The following is a 22046-nucleotide window of genomic DNA, read 5'->3' as shown; positions in this document are numbered from 1 at the left end:
ACTAGATTGAAGTTTTATATTTATCAAAAATTCACAAGATTTACAACTCTTCTTTTTCTCGAACGAACTGACTTAAAATATTTTTTCGTTTGTGCATTAAATCCATTTTTGCAGCACTCATATTTCCTCCTAAAAAGAAATTGAATTTTAACGATAGTATAAATAGTTGTTTAAAACGTTAAAAACCGAGGCAAAATTTCCAACAAAAAGCGAAACTTTTTCACTCTCGAAGAGTATAGTTGCAACTACTTCATGAACTAAATTCAGATATTTAGCAATCGATCTTATTTCAACATCTTTTAACACAAAAAGTAAAGAAATAAAAATTCATTATAGCCGAATAGTCATTTTATACAAACAAGTTCTTAACGGTTCCAAAATAAAAACATTCGGTCATATAGCGTTCTTTTTATAGAAAATCCTCCAATAGAATCTTGTTTAAAATTGTTAAAAAATATACAAATCATAATTTAATGGTTTTTCATTAGCATACTAAAAAAATACTGAAATTTAACAGTTAATTATAAATTGGAAATACAAAAAAGTAAAGTACAAATATATATAGAGATTAGCAATAAATTATACCGAGAACTCTAGTGAGTCTAGCAATTTCATTCTTTGGATAGTCATCTCCTTTTTCTAATATAGTTTTCATGACCTTAACATAATAATCTCCAGATTGCTTGTGCCTAATAAAATTAGTTTAAAATAAGTTAAACTTTCATCAAATTGTTAATGATTAAATTTTAGCAAGTATTATTATTAAAAAAAAAAAAAAGTTTTAAATGTATATAAATCTTGTAATATTATAACTGCTGAAAATGATAGCTGATAAAAATAAAACAAAAACAAAGTTCAAACCATTACTTACTCAGAGTCAGCCTCATCAGCATTTGCTGCTTCAATTTCAGCAATTAAAGCATTGCGATCGCCCTAAATATAAATAAATTCAAAATTAAAATGTTTCGTTTAAATTTAAATTAATTTTAACCATTTTATAGTTATAAAAGTAAATGTTACTTACTGTTGAACTTATGAATTTTTTAGCTATATCATCATATGCATTAATTCTTCCTGCCTTTAAAAAAAACATTCATATTATTTTTAGATAATAAAAATTTTTTTTTTTTACAAATTTTAATAAAACTATTTTAAAATAAAGTATTATTATTAATTTATTATGGCATTTTTGAACATTTGTATATAACAAAACACTAAAGTATAAAACTTCTCAAAACCAGCATTTATTGGCCTTGGCTTCTTGTCCATTTATTATGTGGCTTTATAACTTAATGTTTTTCTTTTCTTCCATTTTTAGTTTGTTTTTTCTGCTGTTGAAAAGCCAATTTGTCATGCAACATTCAATTCAAGAAAATTAATTTATATTTATAGCTCTCAAACCTCAAAACTCTGAAACAAAAACATTGATGATTAATATGCAGTGCAAAGGATAATTTGAGTGAAGTACAACTAGAGACGGTTATCAAAGAAAGTACTTATTTGCTTATAGTGCAAGATTTTGTTGTTGTTTGTTTTATTGATTTTTGAGCATCTTTTGCATCTAATCTGTTACAAAAAAAATGTTAAGTGCATTTTACCACTACTGTATTACCGCATTTCAGAACAGTAAATTATAGCATAGGGTGCCTTGCATATGCACAGGAAAATTTGTTGTCACTGTTACAGATGCAAAGTTGTCTATTGGGAACAAATAGCATAATTAACTGGGGAAAATTTTTTTTTACCATCCAACATTATATAATTTATTTAAGTATGCATTCTTTTCCAAAGAAAAATGTCAAGATTTAAAATTCTAATGAATATATTTTACGAACTAATGAATATAAATATATTTAAAATTGGAAAAGTTCTTATATCTTATTAATTTATGAAAGACTTTTTATACCACTGATCGAGACATTTTCATTCCTAAATTAGAACATTACTACTTTGTTTCAATTTTATCTTTCATATTGGAAACAATTTGGAAGTAATGGTTTTAACTCTTTTAATAAATATATTTTTGTGTGGTGTTCTGTTTCTTCTGGTGGTTCTCTTTCGTTTTTAATATGTTAACAATCTAAACAACACTGTTGACTCAATTCATTTGTTTGCTGATGATGCAAGTATTAATGGTCTTAAGACCGGAAACAAATCTGCTGTGCTTTTCAAGATTCTGCTTTTTGTCCTCTTTTCTTTGATATATGCTAATGATATAATCAACTCTGTTCACTTCTCATTAGTTTATTTATTGGCTGATGGAACAAATTGCTTGTATATTAACAAACCATATTTTTTATTACTTCGCTGTTTAAATGCTCACCTTACTTGTCTTAATACCAAAAAAACTAATCATTTTTTCCCCCTATTTTTTTAACTTTTAACTGCAACTATGATTTATAAGTATTTTATGTATGTACTTTATGTCAATATGCCTAATATTATTATTCATTTAATAATTGGCGACATCCCTTTAATGACTCCTGTATGAGTGACAACTGATCTGTGTCAGTTATAATCATTTACATATATATATATATATATATATATATATATATATATATATATATATATATATATATATATATATCCTAACTGGTTGTCAAAAGGAGTAGGTTGTTGTAGGAGTTATATATATATAACTTCTAACTGGTTGTCAAAAGTTTTTCTGTATTTTGTTGACAAAAAGTAAAAATTAAAATGCAAGACCGGAATTTTTTTTATTACTTGATAGACTGCCTGCCCCAACCACACCCCCAGTTGATGTAGCAGCACTCCCATGTGAGTCAGGCTATAAGATAGTCGATGTACCAGCACTCCGTTGCAAGTCAAGCTATTTGTCAGTCCATGTTGCAGCACTCCGTTGCAAGTCAGGCTATAAGATAGTCTATGTAGCAACACTCCGTGCATGATTTACAGTAAAAATAATAAAAACATTGTATTATTAAAAACATTCAGAATGTTTTTAAAAACATTCTGGTCAATTAAATTTGCATTTTTGCGGTTTTTTTAAAAAACGATTAATTTGTAATATTGTAATATGTATTGTTTGATGTTTTCTTATTAATATAACACACTCTTATATACAATGTCTACACTCAAATCATATATATATATATATATATATATATATATATATATATATATATATATATATATATATATATATATATATATATATATATATATATATATATATATATATATATATGATTTGAGTGTAGATATTGTATATAAGAGTGTGTTATATTAATAAGAAAACATCAAACAATACGTATTCTCTTAATACAAATTATAGTTTATTTTGAGAAATTTTCACTGGGTTATGGACACCAGCATCATCAGCTCGTAAAATTTTACAAAATTTTTTGAACGTTAAAAAAACAGTTTGATAAATTTTTAAACTGGCGTCAGCAGTTGAATGGCTTCTTTTTTCTTTACGTAAGAATATAAAAAACGGAGTCCAAAATTTAGTTTTAACAAATTGCCCATTATCGAGATTTATTCCGCGATTTGATGGGAAACATTGGTGCCTCTGATTTCGAGTGCTTCACGTACTTTATGGTCGAATTTTTTTATTTCAACTTTAAGAGTTTTAGTTTTCTCCCAATTTATTTTTTCAGAGCAAAACTTGCTATGCGTGGCAATTGCTTATTGATGTTTGCCATCTTTTAAACTTTTTTGGTGTTGTTGAGTTCTTGTTCTAATTTGTAACTTTGTCTCTCCTACACATTTTTTTGAGCAAGTGCATTCAAATAAATATGTTCCAGGTTGGCTATTTTGGGGCAATCTAGATTTGTTTTTACATGTTAGTAATGTTCTTAAATTAGAACTTGATTTAAAAACTACTCTATATCCGACTTTTCTAAATATTTTCTTTAACTTTGGTGATAGTGAAGGTATCCACGGTAATGATACTGTTGGGAGAGCATTGTTCTCGGATTGAAATCTACTGTTCTTTACGGACCGTTTTTTCCTAATTTGATTTGCAATACTTTTTAGTTGGTTTTCGGTGTATCCATTTTCAATAAAAACTTGAATAAGAAAGTTTTTTAAATGTGTAACACTGCATATGGAGTATGCCCTGTGAACATAACCTTTGAATATTGTGCATAAAATTTTGGGGTCATGATTCGAGTGCGCTTTTATTTGAATATTTGCAATGGCTTCTTTTCTGTAGACTTTAAACTCATACTTACCTTTGCTGTTATTTATTATTGTTATATCTAGGAAATTCAGAGTTATGGCTTTCTGTCTCAATTGTGTATTGTGTTGCAGGGTGTTGTTTATTTAAGATTATTTTGAATTTTTCTGCTTCTTGGATGTTTGAAAATCTAGCATGGCTATCATCGACGTATCTTAGATAGGAGTCGAGAGGAGTCGAGAGGTCGAGAGAAGTTGAGAGGAGGATTAAATGTCATTGCAATTTGAAAGCGCTTTCTTTGTGATATTGTAGAAAAGATTCTGCCAATACAACCATGAATGAAAGACCAATAGGACCGGAATTCTCCAATTCATGGATCTTGTTGTTCCACAAAAAATAGCAGCAATGTAAACAAAGCTCTATAAGTTGTTTCTGATATAGTAAGCTTGGTAAAACTTGGGATTCATCTTTATTTAATTGATCTATAAGAATTAAAGTAGCTTCTTTAAGTGGAATTGATGGATAGAGGTTTATTACATCGAATGAAACTTGAACTTCGTTTTCATCAACATTCCATGAGTTTGCTTTGCTAATAAAATCAAAAGAATTTTTCAAACGTGTTTTATTTTTATTTAAGATAGGTTGTATTGCTTTAACTAAGTAGTTAGATATTCCATAATTAGGTGTGCCGATAGTTGATAACTATTCTCATAGGGTAAGCTTTTTCAGGCTTGTGAGCCTTAATTAGACCATACATACAAGGTGGGATTGGATCACTTGGATATATACTGTCATATTCTGTTTTTGAAAATCTTTGTTTTTTATTAAGTTGTGAGAGATGGGTTTTAATTTTTATAGCATAACTAGAAGTAGGATCTTCACTTAAAACCTTCGTTTTAACAATTTGATCACAATTACTTTCTAAAGCCTTTTTCGTGTTCAATTCTCAAACCCATTACCATTATCAAACGGATATATATCTCGGAATAAATCTCGATAATGGGCAATTTTTCAAAACTAAATTTTGGACTCCATTTTTTATATTCTTACATAAAGAAAAAAGAAGCCATTCAACTGCTGATGCCAGTTTATTAAACTGTTTTTTTAACGTTCAAAAAATTTTGTAATATTTTATGAGCTGATGATGCTGGTGTCCATAATCTAGTGAAAATTTCTCAAAATTAATTATTATTTGTATTAAGAGAATTCATATTGTTTGATGTTTTCTTATTTATATATATGTGTGTGTGTGTGTGTGTGTGTGTGTGTGTGTGTGTGTGTGTGTGTGTGTGTGTGTGTGTGTATATTAAAAAGTTTATTATTACTAATATAATTGTTAGTATTCTTGTTAATAATCATATTATTATTACTACATATATAAATGCAGAATTAGATGCACACTGATAACAATATATTGAAATAGGGAGCTGTAGGGATTTTAATACATAAGTTAACCAAAGGATTAGAGTAAGGGCATGTATTATTTTGATAAAAAAAGGAAAAATATAACCTTTTCTTTTTCTGAAAAATTAAAGTGAAAAAAGCAACAACAAAAAATTAGGAAATTACATTCTTATATAAAAATATATGATTCAGATGCAAGATTTGGTATGAACTTTATTAGAACAGATAACCCTGGTATAATTGCAACTCTTAAGTATATTTACAGAAAAACTCGTTTTAAACTAGCTTACTAGTAACAATATATTAAGAAATATATTAATAATAACTGTTTTGTGGTTTTTATGTTACCTGTATTTAATTAGTCCTTAATTAGTAATTAATAGTGATGTACCGATAACACTTTTTTGGCCGATGCCGATACCGATGGATAGGAAAAGGCCGATACCGATGCCGATACCGATGAATTAACTAATTATTAAAGTTTTGAAGATATAAAGCCATAGAGCTTTAAATTGGGTAAATTTTTTCATGGAATCCGTACTGGTAAACAAATACTTGGACCCAAATAAATAAACTTGCCTGTAAACAAAGTCAAAATAAACAATTTTTCTAAAAATTCTAAGCGATGCATAAAGTTTAGATTATTTATTATTTAATAATTATCAAAATGCAGGATAAAAGTATTAAAATGCCATCGGTAATGCATATCGGTAAATTAATAAAAAAAGGCCGATGCCGATTGTACAAAAAGTGGCCGATTAAGCCGATTCCGATGCCGATGCCGATTAATCGGTACATCACTAGTAATTAACTCCCTTAAATTGGAGTCAGCAGCATTTTACTTTGTTTGCTTTAATAGTTTAACAAAGTTAACTAATTTTATGTTTTTGTTTCATGAAGTCAAGATAAAATAAATCTTTGCTCATTCTTACACTAAACAAAAACATACAAAATATTTCAGAAAAATACTTTATCTATTTTAGTCCTAATTATTGTAGATAATTTTAGTTCTAATTATTGTAATCCCCATCCATTTCTTCGGATGTGGATTTAGTTCCTGCTATCCATCAGATATCTGCATCAGAACAAAAATATTGATCTAGATATAGGTTTACACCCAGTTTCTATTTCTACTCATAGTTTTATGTGATAAAAATTTCCATTTTGAGCTGTATTATGTTTATTACAACCCGATTCAATATTTTGATGATTCACAGATAATTGAATGGAATTTTTAAAGCCATTGATTCGGTAATCTTCTGGGTAGATTTTTTTTTCTTGAAAATATAATTTAATAACATTTTAATGATTATCAGGATGTTTTAAGTATCCGGACTGCAAGATTAACTAAAATATACAGATCTACTGATCAAGACTTCTTTAACTTTTAACTTACTATCCAAAAATTCAAATACAGGTTTGATTGTGTGAAATATTGAACACGAAAAATGATACTATAAAGCAGAACTGACTAACAGTCACTACCATGACATGAAAGCCATCATCATTGACTTTAACTAACATTAATTTAGCATATAATAATAACTTTAAAAACAAAAAATATTTTAAAACAATGAAACAAATGTTATTCGATAGAAACAGATAATAAAAATCATTTTATTTCACATTCTTATTTACAAAAATTATTAAATTTTTATATATACCTGGTCATCTACTCCACCACCACTAACACGATTAGTTCCGCATTTCTGATTTAAAAAGTCAATAAAATCTTGCTCACTACGACCACTTGAGTACTGAAGTAAAAAAAATAAATAAAATAAAAACAAAATTGATTATTAAGCGTAAGCATTAAGCATATTGCTAAAAGAAACTTTGAAACTATTTTATGAATAACTTGAAAAGTAAATTTTAAACATTAACAAGCATGGGGTATATGAATAATACAAATCTAAACATCTAATTAAAACTCATTAATAAAATTAATTATCCTCGGATTAATTCAGTTCAAATTGACTGAGGATTTTAATCATACTTCTTTGAATTTCTATATTATCAATAATTTTCTTAGAAAATTTTCCTAACAACTGAACCACTATTCTTATTAACTCTGCCCTTATAATTGGATTATTAGAAACATTTTAATAAGGCAATCCCTAGGGTGATCATTTTTACTTGATAACGCAACAAAAATTATGTCTTGCGCCGCGCTTTTTACTGTAAATTGCCATTGTCTCATCTAGACTATGATAATGCCTATGATATTTACTATAATTACAATATTTAAACTTGAAAGATATTAGATAGCATAGTTTGTTATCTGCCAAGTCCCAACATAAGTAAACCATTTTGTACTGGTCTCTCAAAATATCAATGTGTAATATGGAAAAACCATAATTTAAAACTTTAACTAAGAGCCATTGCTTCAGTTACAAAAAGTTAGTTTTATATTGATTTGAATACCATTTCCCCTGTTTAACATAAATTTATGCCTTTTAAGATAGATGCATATATTTATGAAGTGATTACTAATAACAAAATAAATCTAAAAAAAAAAATTGAAAAAACAAAATACCTCTTCTCCAGCTTTATTTGTTTTGGAAAAAAATTTGATAGTTGGAAACCCAGAAACACCAAATCTAAAAAAAAAAAAAAAAAAGCATAAGCATTTAATTTTTTGAATGTATTGTAATTTACATAGAAATTAAAAAAAAAAAAAAAAAAAAAAATTCTTTGAGTCTCTTACCGTGAGCCCAATTCTTTCTCACTATCAGCATCAACTTTAGCAACTACACACTAAAATTCAAAGAAATACAAAGAGCTTATTAAAACAGATTTTCAAATTTCATTTTTGTTGGTTCAGTTCAGAATTAGTGTACATACAGACCTTGTTATGAGATTTTGTTGCATAACGGATAAAGGTAATGCAAGTAAAAAAAGTGCTTTGAATTTTTTTTTCTAATTTAAATTAATAAAATAAATTTATTATTTAATAATAAATTTAATTTAAATATAATAAAATAAACTTAAAAACAGAAAGTAGAAAAAAATTTTAATTAACTATATTTTTTTTTTATTCAAAAAAAAAAAAAATTTTTTAGCAGTAATAAATTGTTTAAAAAAATTTTATGACAATTTTTTTAAACAATTTATTACTGTTTAATGTTTTCCACATTAACTATTTCAAAAACTATTTTTCTTTCTTTTTAAATAAAAAAAAAATGATTTAAAAAGAAAGAAAAAAGAAACTTTAAAATAAAGAAACTGATTAAAAAAACATTTTTAAAAAACAATTTAACTTTAAACTCTCAAGGAGAGAATTTTAATGAACTTGCAAACAAACACAACTTACATTAGGTTCATTTTTAAATGTTTCAGCTACTTTTTCATATGTTGGTGCTAAATTTTTGCAGTGGCCACACCCTAAACATAATTAAACATTTATCAAAAATTAGGCTGGATGATAAATAATATCATGAATATATAAAGATTATATGAATACACATAAAAAAAAGTTATATAAAATAAAATATATTTTATGTATATCACAGTGCATGGCAGAAGAGCTTTTAATCAGGAAGCTCATACCTCCTTACTTATGTCTCTTATTTAGCAAGAGCTAGCATCAAACCTTAAACCTCTTAGTCCTGAACCTTTAACCACTGCGCCATGGCTACTTATAAAAAAAGTATGATTAGTAACTAGAGAAATAAAAATTATGATTTCATTGGTACCCCCATACACTAAAACCTGAATAGTGGCAACTATACATATCTGTCACTGATATTATCATAATATAAAATAATTTGAATGCCTGTTATTGTTTAAAAAAACGATAGAGTTCATGGACTACAAAAAAATTTTTTTGTCTTTAAAAATTTATTTTTTAATTACAAAAAGCATAAGAGTATTCCTTAAACTAATTTTTTTCAAATTACATGCTAATGAACTTTCTCATAGCTTTTCTTACTATTTGCAAAGTCATTGCAATGAAATGAATTATCTTTAAATAAATTAAAATTTATCAATCGCCTGTTTGCACTTTTTTAAAAAAGCTTTGATTTTATTTAAAATTGTTATTAAAATAATGTGAATTGGTTAATTTTCAAGCATTCAAATTAATTTTTAATTTATAAGGCTCAGTTATGAAGAACTATTACTAAGAAAAAAAATTTAAAAAAAAAAAAAAAAATTTTGACTGTTCAAAAAAAACCAATTGACCAACAATACCTTGTTGGCTAGTCAAATTTACCACTCACCTTAAATGTGTAGAACCTTTTCTTATTTTAGTTTATTTAAACTGTTTATTTGACTTTTGTAGCAGCTATTTTATCTTAAAATAGGTTGGCCTAAATTTATAGTTTCTAAAAGTTTGATTTGCATTATTGAGATTAAAATATTAGTAAAACCATAGTTAAACAATTACTTATTTGTACTAGCTATGTATAATATTTTTTAAGTCTATTCTAGTAAAACAATTTTCTTTTGTTATTATAAAATGTATATGTAAATGTAATGTAATAATGTTGCATTATAATGTTATCAATTGTTAATGATTTATAATATATTACTGTGTTACTTTTCAGAAAATTTATTTAAAATTAAAATATATAAACTCTTTAAGTATACTTTCTTAAGGAGTTATGGGTTCAAAAAATAGTGGATGTGTGTTTCAGGATGCAATAAAACAGTATATAGCTGTAGACTTCACTTTGCATGATGAAATATTTACAGACTGTAGAAATGGGCCTGTAATCCTGTTATTTACCAATAACAGCGAGTCAATTAGTAAAACTCTTAAACAACTTAATGAGTTATTTAGCCTAAACACTAGTAAACATCAACTCTATAATGCTCTTAACATTGCAAAAAAAATTGACTATTACTTATATTAGGGATTGTTTAAAATTTATTGAATTTTGTAATCAAATCTTTGCATACCATGCACCCAGTGTACCAATGAAGCAGGAAATGCATCTTAATTAGAGTAGTTTATTGATAACTGTTTAAGGGTCTTCTGTTCTGTCATTCAATGAAGATATTGCTAACTCTATCTCTAGTCAACGATGGACCTTTCTTGCCAGTAAAATCCATAGAAAATGAAACACAAAAGCATACATATAGAGAAAAAATAACTCCTAAGAAAATTCCTTAATAGGTTATCATGTTTATCTTCTCAGTTAACAGTGCTCACAGGAAATAAATAAAAAAATATACTAAATCTAAATACAATAGCATGCCCTATAAATTGAAATTATTCGGACAAAGCATCAAAAGAAAAGAAGATATTAGTAAAGCTTTGAGGATAGTAGTTAGAGAACTAAAAAACAAACCAAAACATATCATTACAGTAGGCTAACTCGCAATCTTAAAACAAAATCAAAGACATCAAAAGTAAAAGAAAAACAAAACTTAATGCAGATAAAACTAAAACATAGTGATGCTAAGGAAAACAAAATGTTTATTGCTCAATTAGAAAATGATATGCTCCAAGTAAAAAACGGAAAAATTCAAAATGGTAATGTCAGAAGATGATAAAAGTTAGCCTTTATAAATGATAATTCATGGCACGTTATTAGCATATGTTCTGACAGGTAATATTCCATTTTAATTGCAAAAATTGGGCAATATTTGGGTGTTCTTTGAATTTCTATATTATTAATAATTTTCTTAGAAGAAAATTTTCCTAACAACTGAACCACTATTCTTATTAACTCTGCCCTTATAATTGGATTATTAGGAACATTTTAATAAGGCAATCCCTAGGGTGATCATTTTTACTTGATAACACAACAAAAATTATGTTTTGCGCTGCGCTTTTTACTGTAAATTGCCATTGTCTTGGCAAATATGGTACAGCAAGTTTTTCTGGCCTGCAAATAGGTACCACAAGTTTTGTGACTTGCAAATAGGTACCACAAGTTTTGTGACTTGCAAAATAAGTACCACAAGTTTTGTGGCTTGCAAATTTAGTACAGCAAGTTTTGTAGTTTGCAAATTTTTTTGATAGATGGCTCTGGCTTACCTTCACGTGGTATCTATTGTTAAAAATGATTTAAATTTATTTATTAATGGAATTTAAAAATTAAATCATTCAGTAAAAGCCAAGGCAAGATTTAATTAAATTTTTTATTTCAAAAGGCTTTGCTATGTCTAATAGCATCTGTAAATATAATGATGTATAACTGCATCTGTCCTACAATACATGTAAATACACCGAGATATAATTATATCTGTTCAACATCATCTGAAATTTCATTGATGTCTAATAACATCTGAGTAAAAAGCATATAACTACTAGATGTTAGTGATGTACCGATTAATCGGCATCGGCATCGGAATCGGCTTAATCGGCCACTTTTTGTACAATCGGTATCGGTATCGGCATCGGCCTTTTTTTATTAATTTACCGATATGCATTACCGATGGCATTTTAATACTTTTATCCTGCATTTTGATAATTATTAAATAATAAATAATCTAAACTTTATGCATCGCTTAGAATTTTTAGAAAAATTGTTTATTTTGACTTTGTTTACAGGCAAGTTTATTTATTTGGGTCCAAGTATTTGTTTACCAGTACGGATTCCATGAAAAAATTTACCCAATTTAAAGCTCTATGGCTTTATATCTTCAAAACTTTAATAATTAGTTAATTCATCGGTATCGGCCTTTTCCTATCCATCGGCATCGGTATCGGCATCGGCCAAAAAAGTGTTATCGGTACATCACTACTAGATGTAGTTTTCATTTATTATCTAAGTATAACAACATCTGTGCAACTACATCTGGATAGTTTACAGATGTAGTTACATCTTTTCAAATATGTTAAGAATAACATCTGTGAATTCTACAGATGAAGTTACATCTTTTTAATTATGTTAAGAATAACTTACATTTAACTAACAATAACTATATTTGTGAATTCTACAGATGTAGGTACATCTTTTCAATTATATTAAATATAACTACAGGATTTTATGAAATTATTAAATCATAATGCATTATATTAACCAAATATAGTTTCATATATGGTTTTTTTCAGATGCAATTACATCTAGAGGAAATTCTTCCAGATGTTAATGGACTAAGAGAAAAATTACAAGATGCAGTTACATCTTTTTTAAAGATGTTGTTAGGAGTTATTGAATTTTCAGGTGATATTGAACAGATGTTGTTGGAGTAAAAATAAAATACAGATGATCTTGGACTACTCTGCAGATGTTGTTGGACAGATATAGTAACCTTCTACCATTTATACACCACTAGTTACTATTTTTAAAAGTATTGAAATGTATTTTTTTAATTTTTATAATAGATTTAGTCATTTTAGTAAAGATTCCTTGATGCGCCCTTTACCTAGAAACTAATTTAAAATTATGGCTCATTTTTACATTTATCTTTTAATATCAAGTTATAAATATTTGAATAAGAATTAGGAAAGTTATAACAATTTACGTGAAAAAAAAAAAAAAAAAAATTAAATTATAGTTTAATCAAGAAATCCTTATATCAAAAATTTGCTACTAAAAATATCATAACTTTTTATAAAATTGTCTGATTTTCATAATTTTTTCACCATAAAATACTGCATTTGAGGGCTTTCTAATGATATATAACATTATAGCATTTAATCAATTTAGAAAAATCAGTCCATGTACTTTTTTAGAGTATATAAAAAACAGGCTGTTTTTAAGTTAACTTAAATAAGTAATTAAGTCATAACCTAGTATGAAAAAGATGGCAAATATTCGCGCTTTTAGAGTTACTCTTTAAACTTCAACATCAAATTAAAGTACTTCTCAAATTTTGAGTTCTATATTTTTATAAGATTTTTAATCAGCATAAAATTCTCTTGATCGATAATTCAAAAAATCGAAATCAATCATAAAATGATAGAGGTATATTTTAATTAACTGTTCACGGTTGTTTTTTAAAATAGTAAAAAATAAGTTAAAGGTAATAATGTTAAGATATCAATACCAATAGCTATATAAAAGTAACATTTATTTAACTTAAAAATCAAGAAACTCACATGGTGCATAAAACTCTACCAAGACATTTTTACGTGAATCCAAGACATGAGAATCAAAATTCTCTTTAGTAAGAGTTAATGTATACTCCGCTAATGTATTAGAAAAAGTAAATATAACTACAATTAAGCAAACTAAAGAGAACATCCTGTTAAATCTTCGACTCCGTTCAAAACGTTGTGTTCAGTGGTAGATTTATGATTAGTCAACGTATCAAAAGAGAGTAAAGCGACAAATATTTGCTTTGCTTGCCCAAATGTTGACTCCAGCGTAGAAGTAATATTTTATTTTACGGAGTTTCTAATCTTTAATTCAAAATTTGATTGGTCAAATATATTTTTTACTTGCTTAACCAATTAGGAAAAAAAGAAAAAGCTTTTCAATGCTAAAATTAAAGATGATCAAACTAGAGACAATCAAAAAATTAAATCATAATCAAAAAATTATAATCAAAAATTAAAGATAATCATATTTAACTGCAAAATAGGGATTTTGTGGGAAATTTTTTTTTGTTTGCTTGAAACGCTCAAGAACAGGTACGTCATTATGGATATTTGAACTATAAAATGGTATGGTGATATCATAGTTAGAACTAGTGACACGTGAAGATATTGCCAAATATATCAAAAGCCATTTGCTTATTAGATAAGTTATTAGATTTTATGTTGCCTTTATTTCCTTCTCAGCTATGAAATGTTACCTCTTGGTTCATTATTATATGTAATGTAATGTTTTAACCACATGCTATGAACTATTATCCTGATTTTTAACAAATTTATATCTTCTAGTATATTCATATATGTAACTTTTTCCTCGTCCATAAGAAGCGGCTTGTTTTCCATGATAGAATTTACCCTGTTATTTGCCTTAATATTAGCATTATATTTATGCTTTATTTGCCTTAACTTTTGCTCTTCATTTAATACTTTTTTTGGCTTTAAAGTTATATATACGTTTACTGTGGCACTGTTCTGCAAGAGTACAATTACTTACATATTTATTTGTTTAGCTATGAGATTTTTTTAAATCAGTATATCATTGTTTTTAGAATAGTTGTATATAAAAATTATAAAATTATATATTTTATTTTAACAATTAGTTGTTAATAGTTGATTGCCGCAGATTTTTTTAATATTTGAGAAAAGGAGCTTTTGACATGGAGCAAGCTTTAAATTTGGGTATGTTTTTGCTTATATTTTTACCAGCCGTTGTGCAATAAATATAATGTAGTTGGACCTCTGGCTCAGAATCAATGTGTTCGAGGTTTGATGCCGGCTCTGGCTAGATAAGCGGACATTAGTAAGGAAAAAGGCATGAACTTCCTAGTTAAATGCTCTTCCACGGAATTCTGCGTTAAGACCGTAAGTACTACTTTGGAGCGCCTTAAAAACCACAAAAAAAGTGCTTGAATAAAGTTACTGTGTTTGAAGCCTGAGAACAGCAAAAACTTTAAAACCTGTGCAAAACAACAAAAACTTTAAAACCTTCTTGCCCCTAAATGTGAAAGCAATAGTTTACTTTGTTTTTTACTATTAAACATAGTTAATCAATAACTTTATTAATTTCAAATCTCGTTCTCACTCCAGCTAGTCTATTATACCTATTTGGTTATTTATAAAATAAGATTTTCTTGTGTATTGATATCAAATTATTATGTTAAAACAATGAATGAAAATGTTGCGGAGAAAATATAAGTAGTAAAAATCTTTCCACTCGCCGTTTCTAAAGTTTTTTTTTTAAATTGTTTTATGTTAAAACTTAAAAATGTAGTTTTGAGAAAGTATGTATTAATCATTTATAAAAGTCTTTGTATAAAGTTAGGAAAAAAATTTTTAATAAAAGTTACAAATATTTTATTAAAAATGTAAACTTCAAATAAATTAACCAAGAAATAAACTTCTATGCTTTATATGAAAACTTTTATAAATGATTAATATATACTTTCTCAAAACTTTTTAAATGTGATTCTGCCGTTTTTTCCCGTGGACTCTTCATTTCTTTTCTGAGCGGAAATTTCCATAAAATGGAAAATCGGCTTTACGCCTTTACAGACGTAAAAAATGACTTCGCAACTCTAATTCTTACTATTTTATTTGTTCATTGTTCTTAACTAGTTAAATTTTTGGCTGTTTTTATCTATTTTAACCAATAAGTAAATTGATAACTTTATCCAATTAATTATAATTGAATAAATCTATAAATTTTATTTTAGATACAATGTCTTGCCAGTAATCAATAAACCTACCCGGGTTAATAAAACCTCAAATCAGTAATTGATAATATACTTATAAACAATTACTTCGAAACGTCATTTCAGTCAGGCATTTTAAAAACAGATATAAGCAATCGTTTCCCAATTTACATACTATTTAAAAAATTTAAGGGTACTCAGCCAAAGTTTACAAATTTAAAAAAATGTAACTTAACCATCGCTATTATGAGAGCTATCGAATAAATTAAATAAATTGGAATGATGTCTATAATTGTCATAATACAAAAGAAAGCTTTTAGTATTTTTTTAACTAAATTTTTAGCGATATTTGACGAAGCTTGTCCATTAGGCCATCCCATTTTGACCCTCATGAACGAATTTTATTTCACGGAGTGTCTCAAAATGTTCCTAAGATATTGGTTTGTTAATGAATTTTTTTTTTTTTTTTTTCTGGATGAGTATTTATTCTCGCGCCATTCGTTTAAAGTTTAACTTTTTTACATTTTTTGAGTTTTTATGGGCACTTTCAAATGATCAGCGCGAATAGAAATTTATAAACCTTTAACAATTTAACTGCGTCAATACAAAGAATGGAAGGTTTTTTATCCATACCGATTGTGCGCATTTTTATTATTATCATATTTGTTACCAGGTGGTACTTTAGAAACGCAAAAATCGGGTAATATTTAAAAAAAGCGCAGTTAAGAAAACAATTTTTTTATCGAGCTACTTAACAATTTTTAATTTTAAAAAATCTAATATTACCACCTCAAGTAAGTTTATTATAACAACATAACATAATAATGCATGTTATATTTTATAATTATAGTTAAATGAATTAGGTTATTTAAACATTTATAATATTTTAAATAAACTTTTAAAAAATTTTAAACTTCATACAAATTATGAAAATGTTTATAGTGATTAACATTATGATCAATGAGTAACATTATGAAATTTTGTTTTAAAGCAAGCTATGATAACAAAAGTATCTGAGGTGTATCCCTGTCCCAAGAAGGGGTTTAAAAAAAGAAGATCGAGTCGCAAGAACATGTTCCTAGTTAACGTCACTCTGGATAGAATGGAAACAAACCAGCTGCCCCTAAGGATTCACGTTATCCAACGCTACTTATTTTTAAGAGAACAATTTCCAAAGAAAGCACTGAAGGATCTCGTCGCTTGTCCTTTAATGTCCAAAACTTTCAAGTAAGCTTTTAGCTTTAGAAATCAATAGATAAGAACGTTATTTCATGTTTTATGTCAAATATAGTAAAGATAATTTAATAAGTTATGTTTTTAATATACGGAAGTTCTTCATAGATTAAAATGCATAACAAACAATGAATTTTGCAATGTCAGTTGTATCCTTTCCGGAATCTTAATTCCTTGGAGAAAAACTGGCTTCAAAGTCATCAGTGACAAAAGGATGATGTATCATGTCAAGAAGTATGTAGAAAAGTACATAGCATTGAAGAAATCCCAGAAAAAAATTGGAATTGGTTATCTTGAGACAAGAAATAAATTTGAGAAATCAATGACAGGTAGGGGATAAATATTAAATGTTAAGATTTTCTAGTCAAACAGCCAGTACTAAGCTAATTTATTGTGAAGTAAATAGTTTACTTTTTCTTGTTCTTACCTAATAAAATTAAATTTAAAGGATTATTTTGGGCTGTCGAAGACATTACGCTTCTTGAACGTAGTTTAAAGACTGATAGGCTAAGACTGGAAGCAGATAAGATTGAAGATTTAACCTTCATACGGGACCAGCTAAGTTGCAGAAAGATGGTGATTGGAGCGTTGGACGGTCGGTTTGTAGATGTTAGTAATAGATCTGCATCAAGAAATAACTCTAAAACCTCTGGTATAGTAAAAAAAACTTTCCATGATTTCTCCGGATTTTCCTCTGAAAGTGAAATGATTACTGATGACTCTAATGATACATGTTCCGAAGATGATTTTAAGATTGGTAACGCATCAAAGAAGAAGACAGTTAAAAATATGACTCTAAAGATACCAAAAGACATTTTTTCAAAAACTGCCAGAACTGCTATTGGGATGGGAATATCTACTAACCAGGCAACAGCACTTATCTCTTCTTTTCTTTGCAATGCCGGTGGAGATATAGAAAATGTAACATTATCCCACAGCTCAACTCACAGGATTTTTGATACAATAATAAGAAATGATGCTGGTGTTCTTAGAGCAAACATAACCAGTATGGTTAAGACGAGCGGCAAACCCATCATTGTGCATTTTGATAGCAAAATTATCAAAGATTATACGGGTAGCATAGATGAGACAAAAGACCGAATTTGTGTGCTTATAAGGCATGACAATCAGTCCCATCTGTTAGGCGCTCCAGGGTTGGAACACGGCAGTGGTGAGGCTCAGTTCACAGCAATTCAAAATCTATTAGATTCTTTTGATCTAGGGCAGTTCATCCACGGAGTTTGTTTTGATACCACTGCTTCAAACACTGGTTATTTAAAAGGAGCTTGTGCCGACCATTGCTCTTGTTAGCCTGCCGCCATCATGTAGGAGAGCTCCATATAAAACACTTTTGCAATGAAGTTGCAGTAAACAAATCTGTTGGACCAGAGAATCAACTATTTAAATCTCTAAAGCAGAACTGGCATGGTATTGATGCAAACAACGAGAAGATGCTGTTGAAATTTAATCACCAGAATGTTAAGGGTACCTGGTTGGAGAAACAGGCTCTATTGGCGCTAAAAACTTGCAAGGACCTGATAGATAAAAACAAGTTAAGAAATAGTCAGGTAAGGTTAAAATAAAGAAATATATTACTTTAAAACAACTTTATACCAAATATATATACCAACTATAAAAATAGAAAGAAGAAACATTAAAGTTTTTAATTAAGTTGTAAATTATATACATTTAGACTTTTGAGAAGCGCAAAGATTATTGTGAACTGGCAGAGCTTGTAGTCATGTTCCTTGAAGAAGATCAGACAGTTAGGTATAAAATTCACAAAACCGGAGCTATTTCACACGCCAGGTTCATGGCAAAGGCATTGTACTATATGAAGTTCAATTTGCTTCTCCCTAAGATCAGACAGGTTCTTTTTCTGAGTGATGAAATTGTCAAAGAGATCAACAGAATGGCTGAATACATTTCTCTTTTCTGGGCATCGTGGTTTTTGACCTGCGAGTTTTCTGATTCTGCAGCTTTTGAAGTAAAACTTAATTTCCTAAATATTTTTATATTAGTCTCATAATTTAAGAATAATTTGTTTCAAAAAAATACCAACTAAATTGTTTTAGAATAATGACATAAATAAATGACACTTATTACATTAGATGTTAGAGGTGTCATTATCAATCTTACTTACTATCTGTATTGCATTATTTTTAACTCACACTCTTAGGATCAACGAAACTATTGGCAGATGTGCCATTACAATGCGTATGAGCCTGCCGCAGAAGTGGTATTAAAATCATGGCGAAACCATATGTGGTATTTGGATCCATCAACCGTGGTGCTGGCGCTAGCATGTTCTAATAAAGATCACTACATCGAAATGGAAAAGATGGCAAAAGTTCTTTATTCAACCCAACGGAGTGGCATTAAAAATGTAGGAACGGTTAGAACCAAAACTAAAATCCTTTCTGATAGCAGTTTTTTGTTTAATATAGATCAACCACCAGGTCTTGAATCATATATTTCACCAGATTCCTGGTTAATTTTTGATATCCTAGGTCATACTTCTGAAAAATGTCTATGGATGAAACTCCCTCAGATTTTTTGGAAAGAATTTCCAGGATACAATGAGTTTCAAAGCTTCGTAAAATCTGTCGAAGTTGTTAACGACTCATCAGAACGTGCAGTAAAACTCATTCAAGATAATGTAGAGCGTGCGAAGAGCGAGGAAAAACTTCAGAACCTTCTCCAAATGAAAAACTCTTGGAAAAAGCCATTTAAAAAGACGAAGAATGGATACAAGGAGTCAGTTACAACGCCTGCTCCCTCGCTACTGGCTGTGAGTTAATAATTCAAAACCTTTCCAATATCTCTAATAATTAGAATTACCTTACTGTAGACTCTAAACCTTGAAAATGTATTTTAAAAAAAACTAAATTATGTGATTTTTAGAGATATGTGTCTTAAAGGAAAGAATTTATTATATATATAATAAATATAATAGCAGCTATGGCAGTACTTAGAGTTCTTACTTTAATATCGGAGGTCCGAGGATTGATGCCGGTTTAGTCATATAAACGACATTTACTAGTAAAAAATTTTCCCGCGGTGCTCTGTGATGAGCACTTAAAATTTAATGAGAATTTAAAATAACACACACAAAATCTAAGTAGATATTTTCTGAAATATATCAACACATTTTGATCTAGTTAAATCTACAGCAAAATATTTAAAGTCCTATAACAAATCTTTTAGGGGTAACCATTTTAAGTTTGGCTTTGTTTAATCTTAGGTTCCAATAAAAGTAATTTTTTTAAAAACATCATTTGATACCAATAAGAAGTAAAAAAAAAAAAATATTGCACCATGACTGAAAATGACCTCATAGATCAACAAAAAGGCACTTTGAAATAACACAAATGTTGATTTTTCTATCAAAATCAGTGAACGGTAGGCATTGTGTATTTCTTAACTCGAAAAGCACAGTGTTTTTTTTGGTATGGGAACACATGAAAAGAATATAAATGAAAAAATTAACTGGATTCGACATCAGAATCGATTCGCGCCGTTGTGTTGAAAACTGCTCAATTTTGGTCATAAATTGCCTAGTGCGTAACTTCGAACGACCGGCGCGAATACTTCTAACAGGAAAAAATAAAAAATAAAAAAATTTGACTTATAAATATGACCTCTACGCCACTCATTAGCGACTCCGCATGTAATTTGGTTGTCAAAAAAAAAATTATGGGATGGCCTATTGTCCATATGAAGAAATAAAAATTAAAACAAGAGCACTTAATAATCCTTGCATGAATAAAGCACTTTTAAAGTGTTCTAAAAACTATACAACAAATTCTTAAAAAATAAAAAGTACAGAGAATGAGAATATATACAAAAATTATAAGTATTTTTATGAACATCTTAGAAAAACAAAAAAAGTATTATAGTAAACAAATTAGCAATTTCAAGTTTGATGTTAAAATAACATGATCACAAAAAAGAAATTTTTTAACGCAAAAACAAATTGTATTTCAAAAAAAACATTCAACTGAACATGCCATTATTGAATAAGTCAACCAAATAACTGATGGTTTTGAAAATGATAAGTTTACTTTCGGAGTATTCATTGCTTTATCCAAAATATACTAGAAGATAAGCATATAAATTTGTTACAAATCAGAACAATAGTTCCTATAAAACTGCCTAAGCTTATTATAAGTTATAAACAAATTAAAAACAAGATACTATAAAGTTTTTAGGAGTTATTGCAACTGATCATTTATCATGGATTCCACTTATAAAGTATATACAATCAAAAATTAATAAAACCATTAGTATTATGTATCGAGTTCGCCCACACATAAATTCACTAAGTCTAAAGCTTATATATTTCTGCTTAATTCAATGCTAAATTATTATTCAAAATACTACATGGGCAAATTGTCAATTAAAAAAATTTAAAAAAATTCTTTGCTTTCAAAAACATGCTTGTAGAATTATATGCAAAGAAAATCGGGGGAACCACACTAAACCTTTAATGATAGATATGAAAATATATATTGTTAATTCTAATAGTAATTTTAATCGCCCACAGCAATAACAAAACGAACTTTAAAAGTTGAAGGAGTAAAAATACTAATAATGATAATAATAAAAGTGGTAGTAGTAACAATAGTAACAATAGTAACAGTAGTAACAGTAGTAATAATAGTAACAGTAGTAACAATAGTAACAATAGTAACAATGGTAACAATAGTAACAATGGTAACAATAGTAACAGTAGTAACAATAGTAACAATAGTAACAATAGTAACAATGGTAACAATAGTAACAATAGTAACAATAATAACAGTAGTAACAATAGTAACAATAGTAACAATAGTAACAACCATTGTATAATGATAAAAGTAAAATAATAATAATAACAATAAAATTACAAAAATAATAATAATTACAATAATCATAACAAAAATAATAGTAATTTAGTATTATTCACATACACACACTCATATATAGACACATAAAAATACATACATACAAACACAAATACACACTTGATTCACAAATACATATAAACACATATACTTATATCCCCCTGTATTCAATACAGGTATGTATACAATAATTG

At 27.9% G+C, this 22046-nt stretch overlaps 2 protein-coding genes across 2 annotated transcripts; one reads left to right on the top strand and one right to left on the bottom strand.

Annotated features, from left to right (window-relative positions):
• Window positions 1–2: 2 nt before the first annotated feature.
• LOC100198247 (uncharacterized) lies at window positions 3–13767 on the bottom strand. Its single transcript, XM_065819873.1, has 9 exons — window positions 13545–13767; window positions 8862–8932; window positions 8256–8305; window positions 8085–8148; window positions 7213–7305; window positions 1025–1078; window positions 872–933; window positions 586–689; window positions 3–129 (listed from the first exon to the last, which is right to left on the bottom strand). The coding sequence occupies exons 1-9, from the start codon at window positions 13687–13689 to the stop codon at window positions 41–43; spliced, it is 732 nt and encodes a 243-aa protein (XP_065675945.1). The 5' UTR covers window positions 13690–13767; the 3' UTR covers window positions 3–40.
• A 3670-nt stretch (window positions 13768–17437) lies between these two features.
• Window positions 17438–19663, top strand: LOC136091589 (uncharacterized). Its single transcript, XM_065819282.1, has 2 exons — window positions 17438–18953; window positions 19146–19663. Exon 1 carries the CDS (start codon window positions 17540–17542, stop codon window positions 18275–18277), a length of 738 nt encoding a protein of 245 aa, XP_065675354.1. The 5' UTR covers window positions 17438–17539; the 3' UTR covers window positions 18278–18953; window positions 19146–19663.
• The last annotated feature ends 2383 nt before the right edge of the window (window positions 19664–22046 follow it).

The sequence above is a fragment of the Hydra vulgaris genome, chromosome 15 (genome assembly GCF_038396675.1).
Source record: "Hydra vulgaris chromosome 15, alternate assembly HydraT2T_AEP".
In the NCBI taxonomy this organism is placed as follows: Eukaryota; Metazoa; Cnidaria; class Hydrozoa; order Anthoathecata; family Hydridae; genus Hydra; species Hydra vulgaris.
The sequence above is the reverse complement of the archived record's forward strand: the minus strand, read 5'-3'. Positions and strand labels throughout refer to the sequence as shown.